The 23,741-nt window shown below is 39.6% G+C and overlaps 1 protein-coding gene across 6 annotated transcripts in view; it reads right to left on the bottom strand.

Annotated features, from left to right (window-relative positions):
• The window catches only part of MAST2 (microtubule associated serine/threonine kinase 2), a 193,205-nt gene extending 171,047 nt beyond the window's left edge, over nt 1–22,158 (bottom strand). For 4 of the 6 annotated variants that reach the window (XM_033114019.1, XM_033114020.1, XM_033114022.1 and 1 more), the window contains exon 1: nt 21,646–22,158. In XM_033114019.1, coding sequence (XP_032969910.1) covers nt 21,646–21,840 — 195 coding nt within the window. In that variant the 5' untranslated portion in view covers nt 21,841–22,158. The remainder of the gene's footprint in view (nt 1–21,645) is intronic. The other 2 variants (XM_033114023.1, XM_033114024.1) reach the window with 2 other exon arrangements.
• Between the last annotated feature and the right edge of the window lie 1,583 nt (nt 22,159–23,741).

Genomic DNA, 23,741 nt, shown 5'->3' with positions numbered 1-23,741 from the left:
TTCAGAGCTGAAAACAAGAGTCTACACACTAAAAACTTGTCTATCAGGCTAAAAACCTGGGTTAACTCTCATTAGGAGTTATCCCATATGGCTGGCAATCCAGTCGGTGAAGAGAATACCCTGTGGCAGATTCTTTCTGACTTACCTTGCCAAGAGTCAAATCCAGGTGCCAGGCTAATCAAAGTCCATTCTCTTAACCCCTATCAAAAAGCCTTTGCTTGATATCCATATGCAAAAAAACAACAATTAACACTGACCCATACCTCAAGAATATCAAACACAACATATACAAAAATTAACTCGAAATGGATCATGAGTCTAACTATGAAAACTAAAAGTATAACTTCAGAAGAAAATATAAGAGTAAACTTCTGTAACTTTTAGTTAGGATTAGTTCTAGATAAGACACAAAGCACAAGTTTAAAAAGAACAAATTAACAAACTGGACTTCATCAAATTGAAAACTATCACTCTTCAAAAGACACTGTTGAAAAGAAAACAAATCACACACGAACAAAAAAATTGCAAAACACACATCTGACAAAGAACTGGCACTCAGTATATTTAAGATCTTTCCCAACTCAATCATAATAAAACACACAAGCCAATAAAAAAACCATGAGCACTGTAGCCCATGGGCCAAATCCAGCCTTATTTTTATAAATAGTCTTATTGAAACCAAAAGACAAAAGCAAAATATTGAACAGATATTTCAACAAAGAAGAGGCAAATATGACAAGTGAACACAAGAAATCATCCTCAATATCATTTATCATTAGGGAAACAAAAAATTTAAATCAAATGAGAGGTAACATCAGCAAAATGGTAGACCATGCAGCTCCAAGCTAACATGGCCCCCACCGAAACACTGAAAAACAAGCAAAAATTATCAAAACCACCTTTGTCTGAACTCTAAAAAACAGTCAAAGTTTTACAGCAATCAACAGAATGCTGAATCAAGAAGTGAACTTAAAAATAGTAGGAAAGCGGGTGGCCAGTTAGTTAGGTTGGTTAGAGCACGATGCTTGTAACACTAGGGTTGCCGATTTTATCCCCACATGGGCCAGTGTGAGCTGCACCCTCCACAACTAGACTGAAACAACTACTTGACTTGGAGCTGATGGGTCCTGGAAAAATACACTTAAAATAAATTTTTTTTAAAAAGTAGGAAAGCGGGCCGGCCCGGTGGCTCAGGCGGTTAGAGCTCCATGCTCCTAACTCCGAAGGCTGCCGGTTCGATTCCCACATGGGCCAGTGGGCTCTCAACCACAAGGTTGCCAGTTCAATTCCTCAAGTCCCGCAAGGGATGGTGGGTTCCGCCCCCTGCAACTAAGATTGAACACAGCACCTTGAGCTGAGCTGCCTCCCGGATGGCTCAGTTGGTTGGAGCATGGGCTCTCAACCACAAGGTTGCCAGTTCGATTCCTCGACTCCCTCAAGGGATGGTGGGCTCCGCCCCCTGCAACTAAGATTGAACACGGCACCTTGAGCTGAGCTGCCGCTGAGCTCCCGGATGGCTCAGTTGGTTGGAGTGCATCCTCTCAACCACAAGGTTGCCGGTTCAACTCCCGCAAGGGATGGTGGGCTGTGCCCCCTGCAACTAGCAACGGCAACTGGACCTGGAGCTGAGCTGCGCCCGACACAACTAAGACTGAAAGGACAACAACTTGAAGCTGAACGGCACCCTCCACAACTAAGATTGAAAGGACAACAACTTGACTTGGAAAACAGGCCTGGAAGTACACACTGTTCCCCAATAAAGTCCTGTTCCCCTTCCCCAATAAAATCTTTAAAAAAAAAAAAAAAGTAGGAAAGCTTTGTGGCATTTTTACCATGTTTTCCCGAAAATAAGACCTAGCCGGACAATCAGCTCTAATGTGTCTTTTGGAGCAAAAATTAACATAAGACCCGGTAAAATAGTAAAATAAGTACTATTTTACTTACAGTAAAATATTTTATAAAATATTTTATTTTACTTATAGTAAAATAAGACCGGGTCTTATATAATATAACACCGGGTCTTATATTAATTTTTGCTCCAAAAGACACATTAGAGCTGATTGTCTGGCTAGGTCTTATTTTCGGGGGAAACGTGGTACTTGTCCTTGCCCCACCCACTCCTGGATTTGGAGGCCATCTTGAAGACATCAGCCAGTGTTGCCAGTGTGGGGCCCTGATCCTTGGTTCTGGAAAGAGCATAACAGACCTTATTTGCAAATTATTGTTTATATCTGTTCTAATTTGTCTCAGGACTACCTGAAGGACTAACACAAGGCACTCTTCTCTATTGTAATCTCAGAATCTGCTCAAGATGGAAACGCAGCAGGCATTGCTCCAAAATACTGTAAGGTGATTCATACACCCACAGCCACCTGGGCAAAACATTACAAATGATACGTACAATAGACTGCCTGAGGTCTGGGAGGAAAAGGGGAGAGTTACTTTGGGAAATTTGGGCAATCAAAAACACCTGTGTATATAAAGGTCATTTCTAAAGCCCAGAGTAAAATGCATGCTCAGCAAAGACCTGAAAAGAATTTAAAATGACATCTCAGGCTGATCTCTAGGTTCAGTACAGGCTTCCTGGCTAAGTGTTGACGAAGGGCCCCAGCACAAAGTCAATCTGCAAAGATTGGGAGGTTTGTTTGTTTAGCTCCTGGAGATTAAGGAAATCTCTGTTAAAACACAAGCTAATGAACAGAGACTTCAGTACCATGTACAAAAGGAATACAGTTTCTGCAAAAGGTTGAGGAAACTCACTACACAATGGTCACCTATAGCCTTCAACAACCAAAACACAGCAAATCCTGGGGAAAAGGGAGAAGATGATTTCCAGAGCTACCAATATTCAAATGTCCACTTTTCAACAAAAAAGGCACAAGACAGTAAATAAATATGAAAGTATGGCCCATTCAAAGAATCAAATTAAATTAACAGAAACCATTCCTGCAAAAGCACAGCATTGAACTTAATAGTAAAACATAGACAAAGAATGAAAGAAAATCAGGGAGGAAAATGCATAAACAAAATAAGAATATCAATAAAAAGACAGATATCATAAAATGGAACCAAACAAGTTCTGGAGATTAAAAGAATAAGTAAATAAAAATTTCAGTAGAGACGTTCAATATTAGATTTGAGCAGGCAAAGACAGAATTAGCAATCTTGAAGACATAACTGAAATTATACAGTCTGAGGAGCAAGGGAAAAAAGAATAAAGAAAAGTGAAGGGAGTCTAAGGGATTGGTGAGGTAGGTTGGGGGAGAGGTCTTCAAAAGAAACAATATATGAATTAAGGGAATCCCAAAAGGAGAAGAAAAGCGAAAAGGAAGAGCATCCGAAGAAATAACGGCCGAAAACTTCTCAAATTTAATGAAAGATATGAATCTACATGTTTAAGAAGCTTAACAAACTTTAAGTACATTAAACTCAAAGAGATTCACATTGAGACTATATCAACTGTCAAAGCCAACAACGAGAAAATATTCAAAGCAGCAAGAGAGACGCAACTCATGTACAGGGGATCCTCAATCAGATTAACAACCAATTGTGCACCCAAACAAAGGAATCAAGAAGGAAGTAGGATGACATATTTAAAGAGCTGATAGAAAACACTGTCAACTGAGATTTCTATAGCCAGCAAAACTGTCCTTGAAAAATTAAGGGAGAAATTTAAAAATTTCCTAAAAAACAAAAGCTGAGAGTCCATTACCACCACACCTGCCCTAAAAGGAGTCCTTTAGGTTGCAATGAAAAGATACAAAGCAAAAACTTGAAGCCATATAAAGATGTCCAGTAAGGGTAATTACATGGCACATAGAAAAGCCAATATTATTGTTTTATTTTTGGTTTGTAACTCCACTTTTAATTTCAAATATGATTCGAAAGAAAAATGCAAAAAAATAATTATAAATCTATGCTATTGGGCACATACTGTATGAAGATGTAATTTCTAACAACAACATAAAGAAGGTGGAGGAAAAGAGCTGTATGGTATAGGAGCAGAGTTTTGTATACAATTGAAGTTGGTACAACTTCAAACTAGATTGTTATAAATTTAGGATGTTACATGTAATCCCAATGGCAAGCCACATATATATACATATATATGTGTGTGTGTGTGTGTGTATATGCATATAAGTATATATATGTATATATGTGTGTATATGTATGGCTTGCCGTTGGGGTTACATGTAACATATACATATATGTATGTAACATACATATATACACACATACATACATATAATACAAAAAAGAAAATGAGAGGGGATCAGAATGGTTCACTACACCAAAAAAATCAACTAAACACAAAACATGGCAATAACAGTGGAAATGAGACAAAAAGGGTATAAAACATACATAATAAAAATACTTCAATGAGCAAAGACATGCATGCTTGAATAAGTCTCAGCAAAGAAACAAAACATACAAAAGAATCAAACGGAAATTTCAGAACTCAAAAATATATTAATCAAAAGAAAAAAATTAATGAACGAGTCTTTGGGAATGTGATTCTTGGTATAAAAGAGAGGAGACACTGGTGTAATATACAGGAGATTACATAAAAACAAAAACTCTGTAGTCCTTTGAGAATATCACTGTTAATTGACAAGGTAGTTTTATTAAACATATTTCTTAACTATCCACTGAAAAATCGTAAAAACAATGACCAACCTAATAGCAATGAGCATCCTTAGGATCTAGACTGCAGTTGTTCTGAAATACCATTTCCCATTAAAAGAAATCAAAAGTTCTTGGAAAAACAGCTGATTCCAGATCTAAGCTTGACATACAAGTCTGACATACAAGTCTGACATACAAGATAGCAAGAAAATTTAAAACTATTAAGATTAGGTCAAAAAGACTTGAACCAACTTGAAAAGGCTCTTGTTAGAAAGACAATTTGAGCTTCAATTAATACAACAAAACACATCAAATATGGGTTGAAACCTATCAAATACATTTAAATGCACAACTCCTCACTGTTAATAAAAAATAATTAACTGGGGGCTGGCCCGGTGGCTCAGGTGGTTAGAGCTCCATGCGCCTAACTCCGAAGGCTGTCGGTTCGATTCCCACATGGGCCAGTGGGCTCTCAACCACAAGGTTGCCAGTTCAATTCCTCCAGTCGCCCAAGGAATGGTGGGCAGCGCCCCTGCAACTAAGATTGAACACGGCACCTTGAGCTGAGCTGCTGCTGAGCTCCCAGATGGCTCAGTTGGTTGGAGCGCGTCCTCTCAACCACAAGGTTGCCGGTTCGACTCCCTCAAGGAGTGGTGGGCTGTGCCCCCTGCAACTAGAAAAACGGAAACTGGACCTGAAGCTGAAAGGCACCCTCCACAACTAAGACTGAAAGGACAACAACTTGACTTGGAAAAAAAGGCCTGGAAGTACACACCGTTCCCCAATAAAGTCCTGTTTCCCTTCCCCAATTAAAAAAAAAAAAATCTTTAAAAAAAAATAATAATTAACTGGCCATGCTCTAAAGGTGACAGGGAACCAATTCATTATCTTAAAAACTAGGTAAATAAAAAGAAAGAATCAGGCCTTTCTTACATGAACTACACCAGTGGGAACCAAATAGTAGATGAGGGGAAGCATCTCTTTAAAATGTTATTCCAGCTAATAAATGAAAACAAAATGATCGAGTTATATCACCATTTTGCAATCCCAATCAGTGAATCTCAGCACTGAGTATCAGTAACCACTAAAATCAAAGAGAAAGAAGCAGATATTACATGCCTCCTGTTGAAAGAACACACTACCCATAATCTTGAAAAAGGAACTGAACCTAAGGATGATTAAGCCTCTGTATCCAGCTATAATTTGCAGGAAATAAAAAGGACACAGAAATATTTTGAAATGCACCGCTAGTATGCAACCTAGACTGTGGGAATTTCTACAGATCAAATGCCCCAGAGTTTTTCAACATATAAATTTTAAGGAAAAAGGAAGAGGTGGAAGGAAAACCTATAGATTAAAAGAGACAAACACAGCTAGTTTTTTTAAATGGGCGAGACTAAATTGTAATGTCTTAGATGCAGAATTATAAAGAAATGCATAGAAATGATTCCTTTTTAAGTCAGGATAGTAGTTACTTTTGGAGGGAGGGAGAGGTTGTGATTGGGATAGGGCACAGGGTGAGGAGTTTCTAGAATGGCTGGCAAAATTATTTTTCTTGATCTGAGTAATGTCTATAAGGATGTTCATCTTATAATTCATTAAGCTATACATTTGTTTTGAGAGCTTTTCTGTACTTGTTATATTTTACAATAAAAAGGTTTAAAAAAAAGAAAGGAAAGGAAGAATAAAAATCACAAAACAAATGGCCTGTTACAAAAGTAAGGGAATATTCTGTTACAAATAAACTTACAGCAGTGACAAAGAACAAGCACAATAAAAAACACAGAAACAAAACATGTAGTAAGATCCAATACAAACGAGGCATTTTAAATCTTGATTTAACCACAAAACAGCACTGCAAAATAAGACATTTTTGTCCTCATTTCAAATTCAAAGATACTAAGCTATTAAGAATTCAAACCTAGTGCAAAGTATGCTTTTCTCCATATTACATTTAAATGACAGTAATAAATAACTCACAACAATCAATAAGAAAAATAAAAAGAAACAGTCTATAAGAAAAATAAAAAAGCACATGAATAAGGAAGTCATACAGACTAAAAATCCAAATAATAAATGTCTGAAAAGATTCTCAATCTCACTAGTAATCAAAGAAATATATTTAAAACATTGAGATGCCACCTGAACCCAGTAAATTAACAAAAATAACTAATAACAGGAATGCAAGGATATAGGGAAACCTCACTGGTCAAAGTACAAATTGGTACAATCAGTGTGGAAAGCAAATTGGCAATATCCAGGAAGAGAAACTCTTGCACATGTGCGCAAGGAGATAAGTACAAGAATATTTACTGCAGCACTATAAAAGGGAAAACGAAAATAACCTAAGGGTCCATTATAAGAATGGATAAACTGTCGTTTATTCCAAGGAATGCTACATAGTAGTTAAAAATTAATGAAACTGATCTAAATGTATTACCATAGATCCAGGTTGGCAAACTTCAGCTCACAGGCTGTTTATGTCAAGCCAGGAAGCTAAAAAGAATTTTTCCATTTGTGAATGGTTGAAAAAAAAATCAAAAGAACAATATTGCATGAAATATTATTCTCAATATGAAGAATATAAAAAATTATATGAAATTCCAATTTTAATGTCTATGTATAAAGTTTTATTGGAACATAGCCAATTTCATCCACTTACATATAGTCTTATGGATGCTATCACACTACAACAGCAGACATGAGTAGTTATGAGGCAGTATGTCAACGCCTAAAATATTTATTATCTGGCCCTTTACAGAAAAAAATGTGCTTATCTATGACATATATAATTCTCAAAAACACTGTCAAATGAGAAAAGGTGAGAGTAAAAGAATACATACAATGCATAATTTATATAAAATTTCAAAACAAATACTTCTACATCTTGCTTATGGATAAATATATTTCATAATGGATTCTTTTTCCATTAATGCAACATTTTAATACACACCATCTTCAGGACAGTGGTTTCCTCCTGGAATGGTGGCAAGGAGGAAAGAGATGCTAACAGTTAATGCATTTTACTTCTTTGAAATAAAATCTAAAGCAAAATGTAAACATCTGTTAAATCTAGGTAGTGAATACATGGGTACCTAATGTATTTTCCTGTAAATCTGTAATGTTTCATAATTAAACAGGCTTTTAAAAGTGAGAATTAAAATTGTGAGAAATGATTACAAAGTCAGAATTTAATTGTTTCATTGTGGCAACAGAAATGCTGTAAGACTTCTACATGATATAAACATATAGACATACAAGGTCAAATACCTTTTCTAAGATATTCAAAGCCTTCATTTAAAAAATACAGCAGCAAAAAGGGACAAAAAGTTCCTTTTTGTTTGTTTTTCTTTAATGTGTAGTAAAGAAAATTTAGCAGGGAAACAAAGGCAGAGATTTTGCACAAAAATCACAAAGCCAATGAAAATACAGAAATATAAATCTAATCTTAATTCCAAATCCATAAAACCCATCTTATCTCTGAAATAATTTGACAGTTAAAATGAAAGCATCTTCAACTTTTTAAGAGCATAGGCTCTGGCATCAAGACTCTAGGACTTGAAGGACCTTGCATAAGTTAGTTAACCTCTCCGTACCGCAACTCCCTTACCTGCAAAATGCAGGTATTATCTACCTTATAGAGTTGATATGAGATTTAAAGAATTCAAGTGTTCAGCATGTTAGGGATATGAAACACCTATACTCACTGCTTCCCTCCACGGCACCTAAAGCAATAGTTCTCCAAGTGTGGTCTCCAGACCAGCAGTATCAGCTTCATCATCACCTCAGAACTTGTTTGAAATACAAATTCCCAGGCCCATCCCAGACCTACCGAATAAGAAATTCTGGGCATGGGGCCCAGCCATCTTGTTTTAACAAGCCCTCAAGGTCATTCCACGAACTCTAAAAACTGAGAACAACTATCCAGAAGTTCACACCCTTCCTCAAAGAGGAGTAAGGCTAACTAGAGAAAGTTCATTTGACTGAGCCACAGTCTCAGGAGTTAAAAAATTGAAGCATGGACAACTGGAGAGCCATATGACAACTGGAGAGCCACATGCAAAAGAATAAAGGTAGACCCTCACTTCACACCATACACAAAAATTAGCTCAAAATGGATCAAACATCAAAATATTAGAGTTAAAACCATAAAACTCTTAGAAAAAAACATAAGGGTAAACCTTCATGACCTTGGATTTAGCAATCGTTTTTAGATATGACACCAAAATCACAAGCAACAAAAGAAAAAAAACAGATAAATTATACTTCATCAAAATCAGTAACTTTTGTGCAAAGACACTAACAAGAAAGTGAAAGACAATCCACCAAATGGGAAAAAATATCTGTAAATCATATACCTCATAAGATTATAGTAAGCAGAACAAATATAAAAGTCTCAAAACTCAACAGAAAAAATAAATTTAAAACTAGACAAAAGTCTTAAATAGACATACCTATGACGAAGATATACAAATGGTCAACAAGCACATAAAATGATGTTTAACTTCATTAGTCTGTAGGGAAATGCATATCAAAAGCACTATGAGATGTCATTTTATCATTTATACCTACAATGATGGCTAAAATTTTTAAAAATGGACAGTAACAAGTGTTAGAAAGGTCATGGACAAACTGGAACCCTGGAATACATTGCTGGAATACAAAACTGGAACACGTTCCTACTGGGAGTGTTAAAACAGTAGTCACTGTGGAAAACAGGTGGCAGTCCCTCAAAAGCTTAAACACAGAATTACCATATAATCCAGCAATGCCACTCCTATATATATAAAACCAAAAAATTAACTAAATAGGTATTCAAAAAAAGCTTGTATACAAATGTTCATAGCAGCACTATCTCAAACCCCAAAAGATAGAAAACAACCCAAATGCCTATCAATGGATGAATGGGTAAGCAAAATATTCTATCCATACAGTAGAATATTACTCAGCCACACAAAGAAATGTACTAATACATGCTACAATGTGGATAAATCTCAAAAACATCCTAAGTGAAGGAAGCCAAACATAAAAAGTCACAAACTGTATCCTATTTATATGAAATGTCCAGAGTCCATAGCAACAGAAAACAAGAGTAGTAGTTGCCAGGAATTAGGGGAAGGAAGAAATGAGGAGTGACTATTTACTGGGTATGAGATTTCCTTCTGGGGTAATGAAAATGTTCTGAAACTAGATAGTGGTGATGGTTGCACAACATCTGAATGTACTAAATGTCACTAACTGTAAATTTTGTTAAGTGCATTTTACCATAATTTAAAAAGTCAAAGCACATGGGGAGGTGGGCTCTCTAGGGCCACCATTCCTTCCAGGAGCCTATTAAAGTGAGAATAGCTGAGACCCAGTGATCTTTCTCTCTGGCATCTCTTTGGCTTCCTTCTGGCTGTTTTCCTCTTCCACATGGCTGGATTGACAAAGTAAGAAAACCCTAAGGACAGCTCTCACTAGCCACCAAGACCTGAAGGTGTGGGGGTTGCCAGAGACTAGTTCTGCCACAGGCAGAGGAAAACAAGCTTTTCCAGATCTAGCGGTTCTTAGGAAAAGGCCTTCCTTTAAGGAAAAGGCCTTTCTTTACTTACATTCAAAATGGTTTATTATCCAAAACTCTGTGGGCTTACAAAGAATGAAAGGAGATATGGTTCCAGGCTGTCTATACTCAATATAAGATTTCTACATAGTTCAAGCTGAGGACTACACTGGGGTTTGAGGCCCATGGTAGACACTAGCTAGATGTTGACCAAACATGATTCGCCTTCCTCCTGTGCACAATCTAGATGACATTTCCCAGCCCTCTAGCAGTTAGGCATGGCCCTGTGACTGAATTCTGGCAATGGAATATTGGTGGAAGTCATTAAGCCATTCCCAGACCTGGCCCATCAAAACCTCCCACAAGATACCCACTTGCCTCAGGTGACCTTGGAAGCCATGTGTAGAAAATGACAGAGCCTCCATTAGTCTGGGTTCTGTGGAATGCATCTATTACAGCAACTAGTATTCTTTAGCATAAAAAACTACTAGCATTACTCTTACTGGTCAAAGGCAAGACTCAGGTGTTCCTGAGTCACCTGAACAAAATCATCTTGGTACTGTGTTTCCTTCAAAATGAGGCCTAGCTGGACCATCAGCTCGAATGCGTCTTTTGGAGCAAAAATTAATATAAGACCGGGTCTTATACAAGACCCGGTATTATATCACGTTATATTATACCCAGTCTTATATTAAAATAAGACCCAGTCTTATATTATATAAGACCCAGTCTTATAAGACCGGGTATTACATTATATTATATAAAACCTGGTCTTATATTAAAATAAGACCTGGGTCTTATATTAATTTTAGCTCCAAAAGACGCAGTAGAGCTGATGGTCCGGCTAGGTCTTATTTTCAGGGAAACACGGTATCATATCTCTGAAATAACTTAAGGAATTTTTAAAAATTAATATCAATTATTTCTAAATTCTGCTTTTGAAAACATTTCTTAAGACCTCAAATAGTCATGAAAATTAGAAGACCTAACATTACTATGTTATCTCTGCTTTGCTTAAATACAGGCAGAGAAATTGTGTGGCTTGTTAATCTCTAACAAATTAAGGGTTAAAGGATTTGTACATCTATCTGCTACTCAGGTTCACCGGTAGGAAGTATTCTTCATTACAGTTGGCACAACTAAAATATCACAGAATTTTAAAACATGGTCTCCTTGGCCTGAGTTTGTTCTTAATCACATTCTAAAACGTAGGGAGATTATACTATCTTCTAAGCCAGTTACTTAATCAATCAATCCATTAAAGTTTCCATAAAGGGAAAAACGCACAAATTAAAGCCTTCATTTCAAAATGAACAAAGTAAAAGACCAGTTCGATAACACCAACAAACCAAAGGTCAAGACGTATTTTTTCTTATTATATTTATTTCTAAAACCAGATAAGAACACTAAAAAATATGCACTCTATTTTCACACATTCTGTGCATGTACCTTAAAAATATAATGATAATTAATCATTATTGAGCACTTCTTGATATCAGGCTTTGTAATAAGTGTTTTTACATTAATTAATTTATTAAATCCTCACAATAATGCTATGAAATAGGTATATTATCTCCATTATATATGTGGAATAATTAAGGCTTAGAAAACTTCAGTAACTTGCCTCAGGTCACAGAGTTAGAATTTGAAGTCAGAGAATGACTCAATCTTAATCGCTATATTTTCACTCAGAAGTATTTATTTAGAGCCTTCTATATACAATTCTAGAAGCTAAAGATAGTGAGAAAAGCAAACTCAAATTCCTCCCTTCATATAGTCTAATGTGGAAGAATGACAACAAACAACAAATATGTGACAGTGACAGGTGAATAAATAAAAGACATGAATTTTTAAAAAAGGAAAGAGAATAAGAATGTTATTTTTAAAAGCTTGGTCAAGGAAGGCCTCTTTGAGGAGATACTATCCCAACAGAGAACTGACTAAAATAAGGAAGCCAGCCATATAGGTATATTAGGAAAAAGAACATCTCAGGTAGAAAAAACTATCAAGTGTAGAAGTCCTCAAATAATAATTTTTAAAATGTCGTCAGGTAGCAGCATACTTAATAAATTGGAGACCGTCAAGGCAGCCAGTGTGACTAGAGCTCAATGAACAAGAAGAGTAGAAGGAAATGAGGTTAGAGAAGGCCAAAAACCACATTATGTAGAATCTTAGGGGACAAAGCAAGCACTTTGGATTCTGATCTAAATTGTAATGGACAGTCACTGGGGGTTTTGAGTAGGGGTGACACTTTGATTTAAGCTTTTACAGGATGATAATGATCTTGCTATGCGCAAAATACCACATGGGGGCAATGGGAGGGGTGGGGGGATAAGGGGAACCAGAGAATAGAACCAGGAAGACCAGTTAGGAGTTTTATAGTAATCCAGATGAAAGATGATGAACTAAGATTAGGGTAGTGATGGAGTTAGTGGGGAAAGTTTCATGCAATCTGAATGTAGCACCAACCAGACCTAATGGGCTGAATGTGAAATATGAGGTCGAGAAAAGAATCAAAGACAACTTCCAAGTTTTGGTCTGAGCAAATGAGAGTATGGTAGTACCATTTATTGACCTGGAAAAGACTGAGTAAGAAGGAGACTAGGAAGAAAAAATCAAGAGTTCAGTTTTGGACACATTAAATTTAAGAGGTCTATTAGCTATGCAAATAGAAATATTACATAGACAACTGAAAAGAAGAGTCTACAGCTCAGAAGAAAGGTCAAGACTAGAGAAATAAATGTGGGAATCACCAGCACACAGATGGAACATAAGCAATACAATCTGATGAAATCACACCAGGAGGGGGACTACTGTAGAAGCAGATTAAAGACTCAACCTTCTAAAGTACCAGTGAGATAGGAAGAAAACCAAGACAGTATGGTCCCAGAAGCCAAATGACGGAATGATCAACCATGTCAAATACAACAGGTCAAGTGAGATGAAGACTTCAAACTTCAGCCATTGGTTTTGGCCAATGATGACCCTGACATAAGTGTTTCAGTGCAATGATGGAGACAAAAGCCTGACTGGAGTGGGTTCAAGAAAGAAGAGGGGAGAGGAAATGAAAGCAAAAGACATGAACAACTCTTTCAAGTAGTTTTGTTATAAAAAGGAGTACTCTCCTACTCATAGACAATTATTTCATATCACTAGCTCTTCTGCCTTAATTACTTACTGTAAAGAGCCTCCTAACTGGTCTCTCTGCTTCCACATAACCATTTAGCCAAACATATAGGATTAAAATGCATGTTAGCTCACGTGATTCCTCTGCTCAAAACTCTTCAATGGCTTCCTATCTTATTCAGTGTAATAGCTGAAATCCTTACAACTACTTATAAGATCTTTCATAATTTGAAATTCTCCACCATCCAGCCCTCCTCCCCCCACTTTTCCCCTCTGAGCTCATCTACCATTCTTCCTCTCATTCACTCCATCCTAGCCACAATGGCCTCCTTGCTGTCCTCAAACACCAATTTTAGAGGTAGCAGCATGTTTCTAATCTAGGAGACTTCCTATTCCCTCTACCAAGTATGTCCTTCCCCCAGGTAATCTAATAATCTAAATGCCACTATCTCTTACATCCTTCTGGTCTTTACTCAAATATCCCATTCCAAAGAGATGCCTTTCCTGATAATGCAATTTAAAATCATAATTCTCTATCATTGTATATTCCCCTCCCCTGCTTTATTTTCTTCATAGGTTATTTATCAACATATAACATACTACATATATTACTTATTTTCACTGCTGCAATCCCAAGAGTACTCAAAAAAAAAAAAACTTGTTGAATCAAAGAATGAATGAATAAATGAGGGGAAGTACAGGATTAACGAAGTTTTTTTAAGATGGGAAATATTATAGCATGTTTATATGTTGATAAAAATCACCAATATTAAAGAAAAACTAATGATTCCGGAATATGAAGGAATAATTGCTAGAACAAAACCCTTAAATAGATGAAGGGGTTGGCCTTACACAGGAATAGGAACAGCTTATCTACAGTAATAGAGGGCAAATGTGGGTACAGATACGGGTAGGTTGGGTGATTTGTAAGGGGAGCTTGTGGAAGTTCTCTTCGGATTATCTTTTTTCCCTCAGTGAAACAGGAAGCAAGGACTAAGAGTAAAGATGACAAAGAATGTTGGAGGTCTGAGGACAAAGAAAGATTAAATTATCATATAAGAGTGAATGGCCTAGGAAAACATCATAAAATTGACAGTCAGTGTTGATAGACTCCTTGAGGTTCCTGATCACAAATTCTGAAGTCAGCATGGTTGTTTTTCTTCAGCCACATTCAACTGTTTAAATACAGGTGCAGAACAGGCAGAGTTAGTTTAATTCTGGGTAGAATTTTGTCAAGCATGTATGAAAGAAGGGGAACGAGGTAAGGGAACTGAAGGTACATACACAGGAATGATTATGATAGCTCACGAAATGTTAAGTTGGATAAGGAGGAAAGTAGAGGCATGAGAAGATTGACAATGAAAAGATGATTTTAAAAAAATAAAAGATCAATAGGCTGGAGGTTCCAAAGAGCTTGAACAATTTTAGGAGAGGAAATTCTAAAAGGTGAACTGGAAAAAGAGAAGCTGATGTAAAGGTCAGAGTGTATGGCAAGTGTGGGGACAGAGCCAGGAGTGCAGTTTCCAGGCTCTCGGCCTCACGTGGAAAGATGCTGGCTCAGGTAGTAAATGGCCATCAACTGTGATTGGATGGCCATCAGCTGTGGCTAGTTGGCCGTCAGCTGTAACCAGTGAGCCATTGGCCACTAATATAACTGCTGTGGCTACGCTAGCAGAAAATGGGGGCTAGCAAGAAGATGTTGGCTGAGCCTGCAAGCGGCTTAGTGAGGGTTGCGAACAGTGTGGCTCCTGCTTCTGTGTCTCCAACCCAGCCGCCAGCGAGAGTATAGTGGTATGACTCCCCTATCTATGGCTCCGTGGGTGTTCCTTTTTGGCCTAGCCACATCCTGCGTTCTTATGTGGGGAGCAGGACTAGAGACCCCAGAAGAGACCCCGCCTGTCACCCCGCATGACAGCTCCATCCCTAATTTAATGGACCACTTGACTGTTTGCTTGGGAACATACCACCATGTAGTGGAACTGGCGGATGTTTGCCTTTGTGTCTTGACCAGCCGCCATCGAGAATATGTAAGCACCTTGACTGTGAGTCGCTGTTGTTCCCACACGGTACCCTGAGAGGCCCAGAGAGAGTGGCAGTGCCCTGAGAACCCTGGCTGAGCCCAGGAAGTCTGGCTGTGCCCAGAGAGAGTGGCAGTGCCCTGAGAGCCCTGGCTGAGTCCAGGAAGTCTGGCTGTGCCCAGAGAGAGTGGCAGTGCCCTGAGAGCCCTGGCTGAGTCCAGGAAGTCTGGCTGTGCCCAGAGAGAGTGGCAGTGCCCTGAGAGGCCCTGGCTGTGTCCAGGAAGACTGGTGGTACCCTAAGAAGCCCAGGAAGCCTGGCTGTGCCCAGAAGGACTGGTTGTGCCCTGAGAAACCCTGGCTGTGTCCAGAGAGCCTGACTGTGTCCAGGATATTGCATTCACCTTCAGGCTCCTCGCACAGGGCCCCTCGCAGAAGACACTTGTCGTGTAGATTGTGAGGCGAGACCCTGTAGGGGTGGAGTGTGGGGATAGAGCCAGGAGTGCAGTTTCCAGGCTCTTGGCCTCACGTGGAAAGATGCTGGCTCAGGTAGTAAATGGCCATCAACTGTGACTGGATGGCCATCAGCTGTGGCTAGTTGGCCGTCAGCTGTAACCAGTGAGCCACTGGCCACTAATATAACTGCTGTGGCTACACTAGCAAAAAATTGGGGGCTAGCAAGAAGATGGTGGCTGAGCTAGCAAGCGGTGGAGTGAGGGTTATGGATCGTGTGGCTCCTGTTTCCTGTGTCTCCAACCCAGCTGCCAGCGAGAATATAGTGGTATGATTCCCCTATCTATGGCTCCCTGGGTGTTCCTTTTTGGCCTCACCATGTCCTGCGTTCTTAAGTGGGGAGCGGGACCTGAGACCCCACATGACACCCTGCGTGACACGGTTAATCATTAGCCACTGATAGAACTGCTGTGGCTAAACTAGCAAAGTGTGTGGCGTGGTGGTATCGGGTGGCGGAGTAATCCAAATTCAATGGTGTGGCAGTGTAATCCAAATTCAATTGGATTACGGATTGCAGAGTGGTGGATTGCAGCTAGCAAGTGAGGTTGGTTGGCAGAGACAAGTGGACAGCGGGTTGCCAATCGTGTGGCTCCTGCCTCCTGTGTCTCCAACCCAGCCGCCAACGATAATATAGTGGTATGAACCCCCTATCTATGGCTCCCTGGATGTTCCTTTCTGGCCTCGCTATATCTTGCATTCCTATATGGGGAGTGGGACCAGAGACCCCGCATAACATCCCGCATGACAGACCCGGTCTTATTTTCGGGGAAACAGAGTACTAAAGACTTTCTACAGTCTAAGCTCCTTTAGTATCTTAATTCACCGTCTATGCCTTTAACATCCAGCTCCAGCAATACCAAACTGATTTTAGTTCCCTACACAGAATATGCAGTTTCCCCTCTATGCTCTTTCTGCCCTATACTTTTGCCAATGCACTAACCTTATAGTGCAGAGGGAGGAGATAGTGTTGATATTCATAAAAATAATTTTGAAAATCTCTCAGTGGTGCTGAGGGAATTCTAGAAACTAAAACTGAACTTCACCTTTCTCCATCCTCAAAAGTGTCTCATTTCTTTTACTGTCTATTTCTATCATACTACCTTTATTACTCAAATCACCAAATTCAAAATATTTGAATCATTTTCTTTTTGTTCAGTAATTAATTACTTAGACCTATTATAAACAAAGTATTATATATCTACTATAATTCACTATACATTGTAGTAGACAAAATGATGACAAAGTTCCTAATTTACAAATTAAAAGCTGAAATAATACAAATGAATAGAAAACAGAAGTAATAAAAAATTGATTCATTCATCGGTTCATTCAGCAAATATTTATTCAGAAACTACTACATACCTAGGAATGGATAAAACAATGTGTTACAGAAACAACATAATATAAGAATATTTATTAAGTATCTATCTACTATGTGCTTTCTAATCATTATTTCATTTAATCTCATAGAACCCAAGCTTTCACTTTTTGGATTATGGAAGTTTGAGAATTGGAATTTCAGAAGATTCAAGTTTACTGAAGCCCAGTCAAGGATCTTCTTTGGATCCCTCACAAAAAAACACTTCACAGAACAGATTCTGTGGTACTTGAGTTAGGCCTGGAAGCTTGAATGCAATTTTAATGGGCAGAGGCAGAGAAGAAAAAGCTTTTCAGATAGATGATCAATTAAAATAAGAATATGAAAGTACCTAGCAATAAACAAATATTTACTGAATGCCCATTACGTACCAGTTAAAACACTAAAGGCTGAGGATACAATGATGAATAAGACAGCCTCTGGGTTTTTTCTCTGATGAGAGACTGACAACCAAATAGGACACTCAATGAGCAAATATCTATTTCAAGCACCAGCATATATCTATGTTTCTAATATATATTCAGCTAAAAACTATGTTTCTAATACCATATTAGGCCTTAAATATGCAACATTAAATGAAACAGTGTGGGTCTCAAAGAACTTACTAATGAGAACAAGAGCGAGAGAAGACAATTTCAATAATTAATGCAATCATGGAGACAAAGCTAAGTTTTGAGAACCGAGAGAAGAGACATCTAACTCTGATTCTTCTAGTAAAAAGTGGTTAAGTATCAAGTAGACCTTGAATGCCAAGCTCTTCAGACTTTATTTTATGGGTAATAGAAGCTAATGAAGATTTCTGAAGATTAAAAAAATGAAATGATCACTTAATAAATATTTATCACTGGAACTCAGCTAGGCAATAGTTTTAATCTTTTTTCTTAATAGAATGCAGAATAAATTAGAGGTTAAAAGACAAAAAGCAGAATAACTGCAGCTAAGGTATTACAACAATCAAAACAAAAATTTATAAATGCTGAATTAAGGTGATGACTGAGAATAAAGATTAGAACAATACCAAGAAGGCAGAATCACCAGAACTTGGATAAGGGGATCACGGAAGAAGGAGAAGTCAAATACCGTGTATACAATTTCAAGTTTGAGGACAAAGAAAGGAGGAGAGAGGGAAGGAGGAAGGGAGGAAGGGAGGAAAAAAGGAAAGGAGGGAGGGAGGGAGGGAGGGAAGAAGGAAGGAAGGAAGGAAGAAAGGAAGGAAGGAAGGAAGGAAGGAAGGAAGGAAAGAAAGAAAGAAGGAGAGACACAGGGAGAAGCACATTTCAAAGGAGAAACAATGGATTCTATTTTCATGATACAATAAGCTACTGACCTTCTAGAGATTCAAGTCTTACATCCTGTTCAGAACTTATTCCTAAAAACAAGCATACCCTGTTTTCCCAAAAATAAGACCTAGCCGGACAATCAGCTCTAATGCGTCTTTTGGAGCAAAAATTAATATAATAATACATAATATAATATAAGACCGGGTCTTACATGATATAATATAAGACCGGGTCTTATATTAATTTTTGCTCCAAAAGACGCATTAGAGCTGATTGTCTGGCTAGGTCTTATTTTCGGGAAAACACGGTAGTATAAAGTATAACAAGCATTATTACTCCATGTCATGAGAAATGGGGAACAAAGTCATTTGTGAAAAGTAGATGCTTGTTGATCAGCTAGGCTCTTAACTCCCTGAATGAATGGAATCCATTCAGCCATTAACAGACACAACTGAAATTTTTACCTTCTCAAAATCAGATACGTACAAGTTATAGCCTTTCAAGGACACTATCAAATTATAAAAATCACAAATGTTAAGATTGAAAATGCTGAAAATCTATGGTGGAAACATTAAGCACAGAGATGGAAATGCACAGCTAAACAACAAGGTCATACCTAAAGACTCGTATTACTCTACAAGAAAGTTCTATGACACAATGCCATGAATAAAGAGGCCCACAGACCCTTGTTCCACATCCTAAGCACTTGCCACAAATAGGGAAGCCCATTAAAAAACAGAGTACAATAAAGGAAAGAGCTAAGGACAGAGGATATTATCCTCAATGAACATTTAGGGGACAGGAAGAGACACAGGAAGCAAAGAAATAGGAGTGGAATGGACATTATGACAAAAGACGAAAAAAATATCAAGAAGGAACACATGGTCGATAGTGACAAATACTCATAGTTCATAGAGGTCAGAGAGGGTGAGGACTGGGGAAAGACCATCAGATTAATCATGTAAAGGTCCCTGGGACTGCCATATATGTCTCTGTGTAATTCTTTCACAATGAAAACTTTTCACAAGTAACCACGCATTATTTAATTTTAAGAAGACGTTTTAGTATACATCATGGTACAGTCACATAACGGAAAACTACACAGCAATGAAAAAGAACCCACTATTTCTACAAGCAACAACATAGATGAATCTCACAAATATGATCTGAATGAAAGAATCTAGTCACAAAAGAGTAGAAACTGTATGATTCCATTTATATGAAGCTCAAGAAGTGGCAAAACGAACCCATACTGATAAAGGTAGAGAAACTGGTTACCTTTGGAGGAGGGTAATAACTGGGAGAAAACACAAAGGAGCCTTCTAGGGTACTGAAAATGTTCTACATCTTGATCTGAGTAGTGGTCACATGGGTGTAATCGTCCTGTAAAAATTCATGGGCTGAATGAACCTGTGATTTGTACACTGTATTTAAGTCACACCTCAACAAGAAAAAAAGTAAATAAACAAACATACGAAGTTATTGGTGCCCTGGAAGATATTAGTTTTAGGAGAATTTAAGTGTAGAAGCCAAACCACAATATGAGAAATGTATACAAGGTAAGGAAGCTGAGGCAGTGAACATAGACTCATTTTTCAAGAAGGTGGCTGGTGAAACAAAGAAGAGATAACAAACTAGCTTAGGTGAGTTACAAAACTCAAGGAAATTATTTTTATTTGAGGTTTAAGACAAAGAGAAAATAACATACATAACAAGGGCAAATGATACTGGATGAAATCAAGAACATAAGTAAAGGGATTAGCCTCAGAGAGGGGGATAATAATTCTTTCTCTGAGACTGAAAGTAAAGGATGAGTGAACACAAAAATCCTGATATAAAGAAGAGGGAAAAAAATCAAGTAACCCTTAACTCTTTGGTGATGCATGTAATAAAGTCAATTGGACCAGGTAAATTGAGTCAGAAAAGGATCTGAGCTTTAAATAAAATTTTTAAAGTTTCAAATAGGTACCGTAGAAAATATAAAGGGCAAGGATGAAGGGGAAAATTACAGCAATAGGACAATGTTCAGTGGCCTGAAAGCAAGGGCAGAGATAACGGATGGGCAGTCTACTCAGGGCTGGGTGGAGAATAAAAGGTGAAAGAACAAAGGGGGTAAAAATCTAAGTGCTAGCATGTGCATCACTGAAACTATATAATAAGGAATGGTATCTAAGGAAAATACTTATTTAACTGATGAGAAAGAGGCAGGAGACCTAACAGATGTCTTGAAAAATTCAAAGATGAAGTCACTAGAGTCTCAAGTGCAAAAGGAAAGCTGTCACTAGAGTTCATTACTACAGAAGAACATTTTTCTGCAAATCCCACAAGATCAAAGACCATACATTCTCCTTTCACTGAACTTCCTAGGCTACTAGTGGCAACTTCTTCTACCTGATAAAACCGACCTTTACTCCCCTACTTCTAAATACACCTACACTTGATTAATAAATTACGTAAACACACCTGTCCACTCAGAAACTCCATGAATGTTTTTACACCGCTTTCTGTTTTCCCATCAAGGTGTTTTCAGTGGAAAACTCCTAGAAGGTAGTTCGTATCTATGAATTCCCTGTTCACAGCATTAGGCTCGGGATTGCACACATGCAGGTGTTTTAAAAAGTGCTTTCTCATGAAATAGATAGTTACTAAGGAGAACCTAAAGATTCTGAACACACTCCTACAAGACTGTAATGATAGCCAAATCAGAGAATGCTAAGGAATGACATCCGTTTTTATAACTGTCGAGACCACCTCTAGAAAACATTACATTTACTATATCACATTGACTTTCCCTACCTTACACTGTTTATCCCTCTGGATAACTCCTCAATACCCCTTTACTAGGCCTATTCTTTGCAGTTCATTTACTCCGAGCCCACCTTCTAGCGTCCCTTTTTCCCATCCAGAACCCCTGACTACAAACGCCCATAGGACCATTTTTCATCCCCCTATTCCCCCATTGCCCATTCCCTCCAGGTCATCACTTCCATTTCTCCACTCCCCATTTTTCTGCCTCTCCAGACCTCCCATTCCTCCTACGGAACTACTCAGTCCCCACCCCTCAAATGCCCTAGCCCGTCTTCCCGCCTGAGATCCCCCCTCCCCCACCGCTTCCATTCAGGCTCCACCACCATCCTTTCCCTCCCCGACCCCGGCCCACCCTACCTGCTCCTTGACCTCGGGCCCCGGCCCCATGGGCCCGGTCCGCTCCTCCAGTCGCTGCCTCCCGGGCGGCGCTCGTCGGCGCGGGGGCAAGGGCTGGGGCTGGGGTAGCTCCGTCGCTCGCTGAACCCCATCCTCCCTGCGGGCGGCCGGCGGCGGCGGAGGCTGAGGTCGGTCGCGGCAGCGGCTCCGCTTCATATCTGTGGCTGGGCCCCGCGGGCGTTAACACCGCGACGTCCTGGTCCTGCTCGGCTCCGGGCCGCAGCGCTACCGCGCCAACCACCGCCCGCAGCCACCATGGCCCAGCGGGCGCCCGAAGCCACCGACCCCAGCTAGCAGCTCCTCCGCGCTTTCTGGAGCCTCAAGCGCCGCGGCCTCCTCCCGTTCCTTACCGAGGCGGCAGCATCGCCGCCGCCTCGTCCTCTCCCACCCGGTATACGCTTGGCCAGCCACCCGCCGCCGCCGGCTCCACAGCCAGCAGCCAGCCCGCCAGCCTCTGGCCGGGCCCTGCCCCTCCCTCCCCCTGGCGCGCGCGCACGGGGAGCGAACCCGCCCGCCACCTCCGGCCGCGCGCGGCTTCCCGCGCACGCGCCAGCGAACGGTCGCGAGAGACCCGCCCGTGGCCCCTCGGTGTGGTGGGGAGAGCGGAAGGGGGCGGGGCTCCCGGGGCGCAGCGGCGGCTGCAGACACTCATTGATTCTTTCATTCATCCATTCATGAAATCGTGTACTGGGCCAAGGTAAGTGCTAGGGATCCAAAAATGAGTTAGAATTGATCAGTGTATTCAAGGAGCTACTGGGAAAGGGACCAGGAGCAGGAAGAAGTCAAAGTATACAACGAATGCATAAAATACTAATACATGCCCTTTTACTGAGCGCCTGCCAACTGTCACCTAATCTTCACATCACCCTTTGGAGGTAGCTCTGCTCATTCTCATGTTACAGATAAGAAGACTAAGGTGAAGTGACATGCACCCAGCAAATCAGTGAACAAACTAGCCAAGATCCAATTTCTGGCTTTTCTGTCCCTTTCCACTGTTTCCTGCTGCTTCCAGAAAGCAAGACAGGGTGTGGAAAGTCCTATAAAAAAGGAAGAAGTGATGGTTTCCTTCTGGGTGATGAGGACAAAAAGGCTTCCGAAACGATTCCCATGATTCCCCACTTCCCCACTGACAATGAAGTCATCATGTTAAAACCCAGTCCAGCCAGGCCACAGCCAGTGGAGCTGTGGCCTGGGCAGCCTAGCCTGTCACTTCCAGTGACTCATCTGCTCAGCAACGTGGATGTAGCTCAGCACTGTTGGCGTCCTCCTGGCTTCAGCCAGTTTGCCACAACTTTGTATTTTTCACTCTTGTAACTAACCAGAGTTCTTTCCCTGAAGTCTTCACCCATTTTTCTAGAGCCAAGTCCCTGAACCCTTTCTGAGAAGTAATAATAGCTAACATTATAGCATGCCTGCTGGATACCAGACACTGTCCATTTAATTCACACATTTGCAAACAAGAGGTAAGTTGCATTATTTCCAATTTACAATTGAGGAAACTGAGGCTCAAGTTATATAACATGCTCAATATGAAACAGTTAATAAGCAGGGCCAAGACTCAAATCAAAGTCGGTCCAATACCGGAGTCTATACACACAACCAATGTACTCTGTAACTATCAACAGTCCTCTCCTGTACCATATCACCTGTTTCACTTCCTCATCACCATCTATCCAGTTGCCTCAACCAGAAACCTGGAAGTCATCCTAGACTCTTTCCTTACCCTCCCACTCCAACATCAATTAATGAACAAGTCCTGTTGCTTCTGTAACCTTACTATCTCCCCAATCTGTCTCCTTTTTCCATCCCACTGGAACCACCTCAGCTCAAGTCTTATCTTCTCTCACCTACTTGAGTGGATAAGCTTTCTAACTGGTTCACCTACATCCACTCTTTAAACTCATCCTCCAAAAAGCCTTTACAAGAATTTTACTCCCTTATTTAAAACATGTTACTCCCTTATTTAAAACATGTTACTCCTTTATTTAAAATAGTTAAATGGATTTCCATGACCATCAGATGAAGTCTAAATTTTGGATGGCAAAGCCATCCAAAAT

Source organism: Rhinolophus ferrumequinum, chromosome 9, assembly GCF_004115265.2.
Source record: "Rhinolophus ferrumequinum isolate MPI-CBG mRhiFer1 chromosome 9, mRhiFer1_v1.p, whole genome shotgun sequence".
Classification (NCBI taxonomy): domain Eukaryota; kingdom Metazoa; phylum Chordata; class Mammalia; order Chiroptera; family Rhinolophidae; genus Rhinolophus; species Rhinolophus ferrumequinum.
The sequence above is the reverse complement of the archived record's forward strand: the minus strand, read 5'-3'. Positions and strand labels throughout refer to the sequence as shown.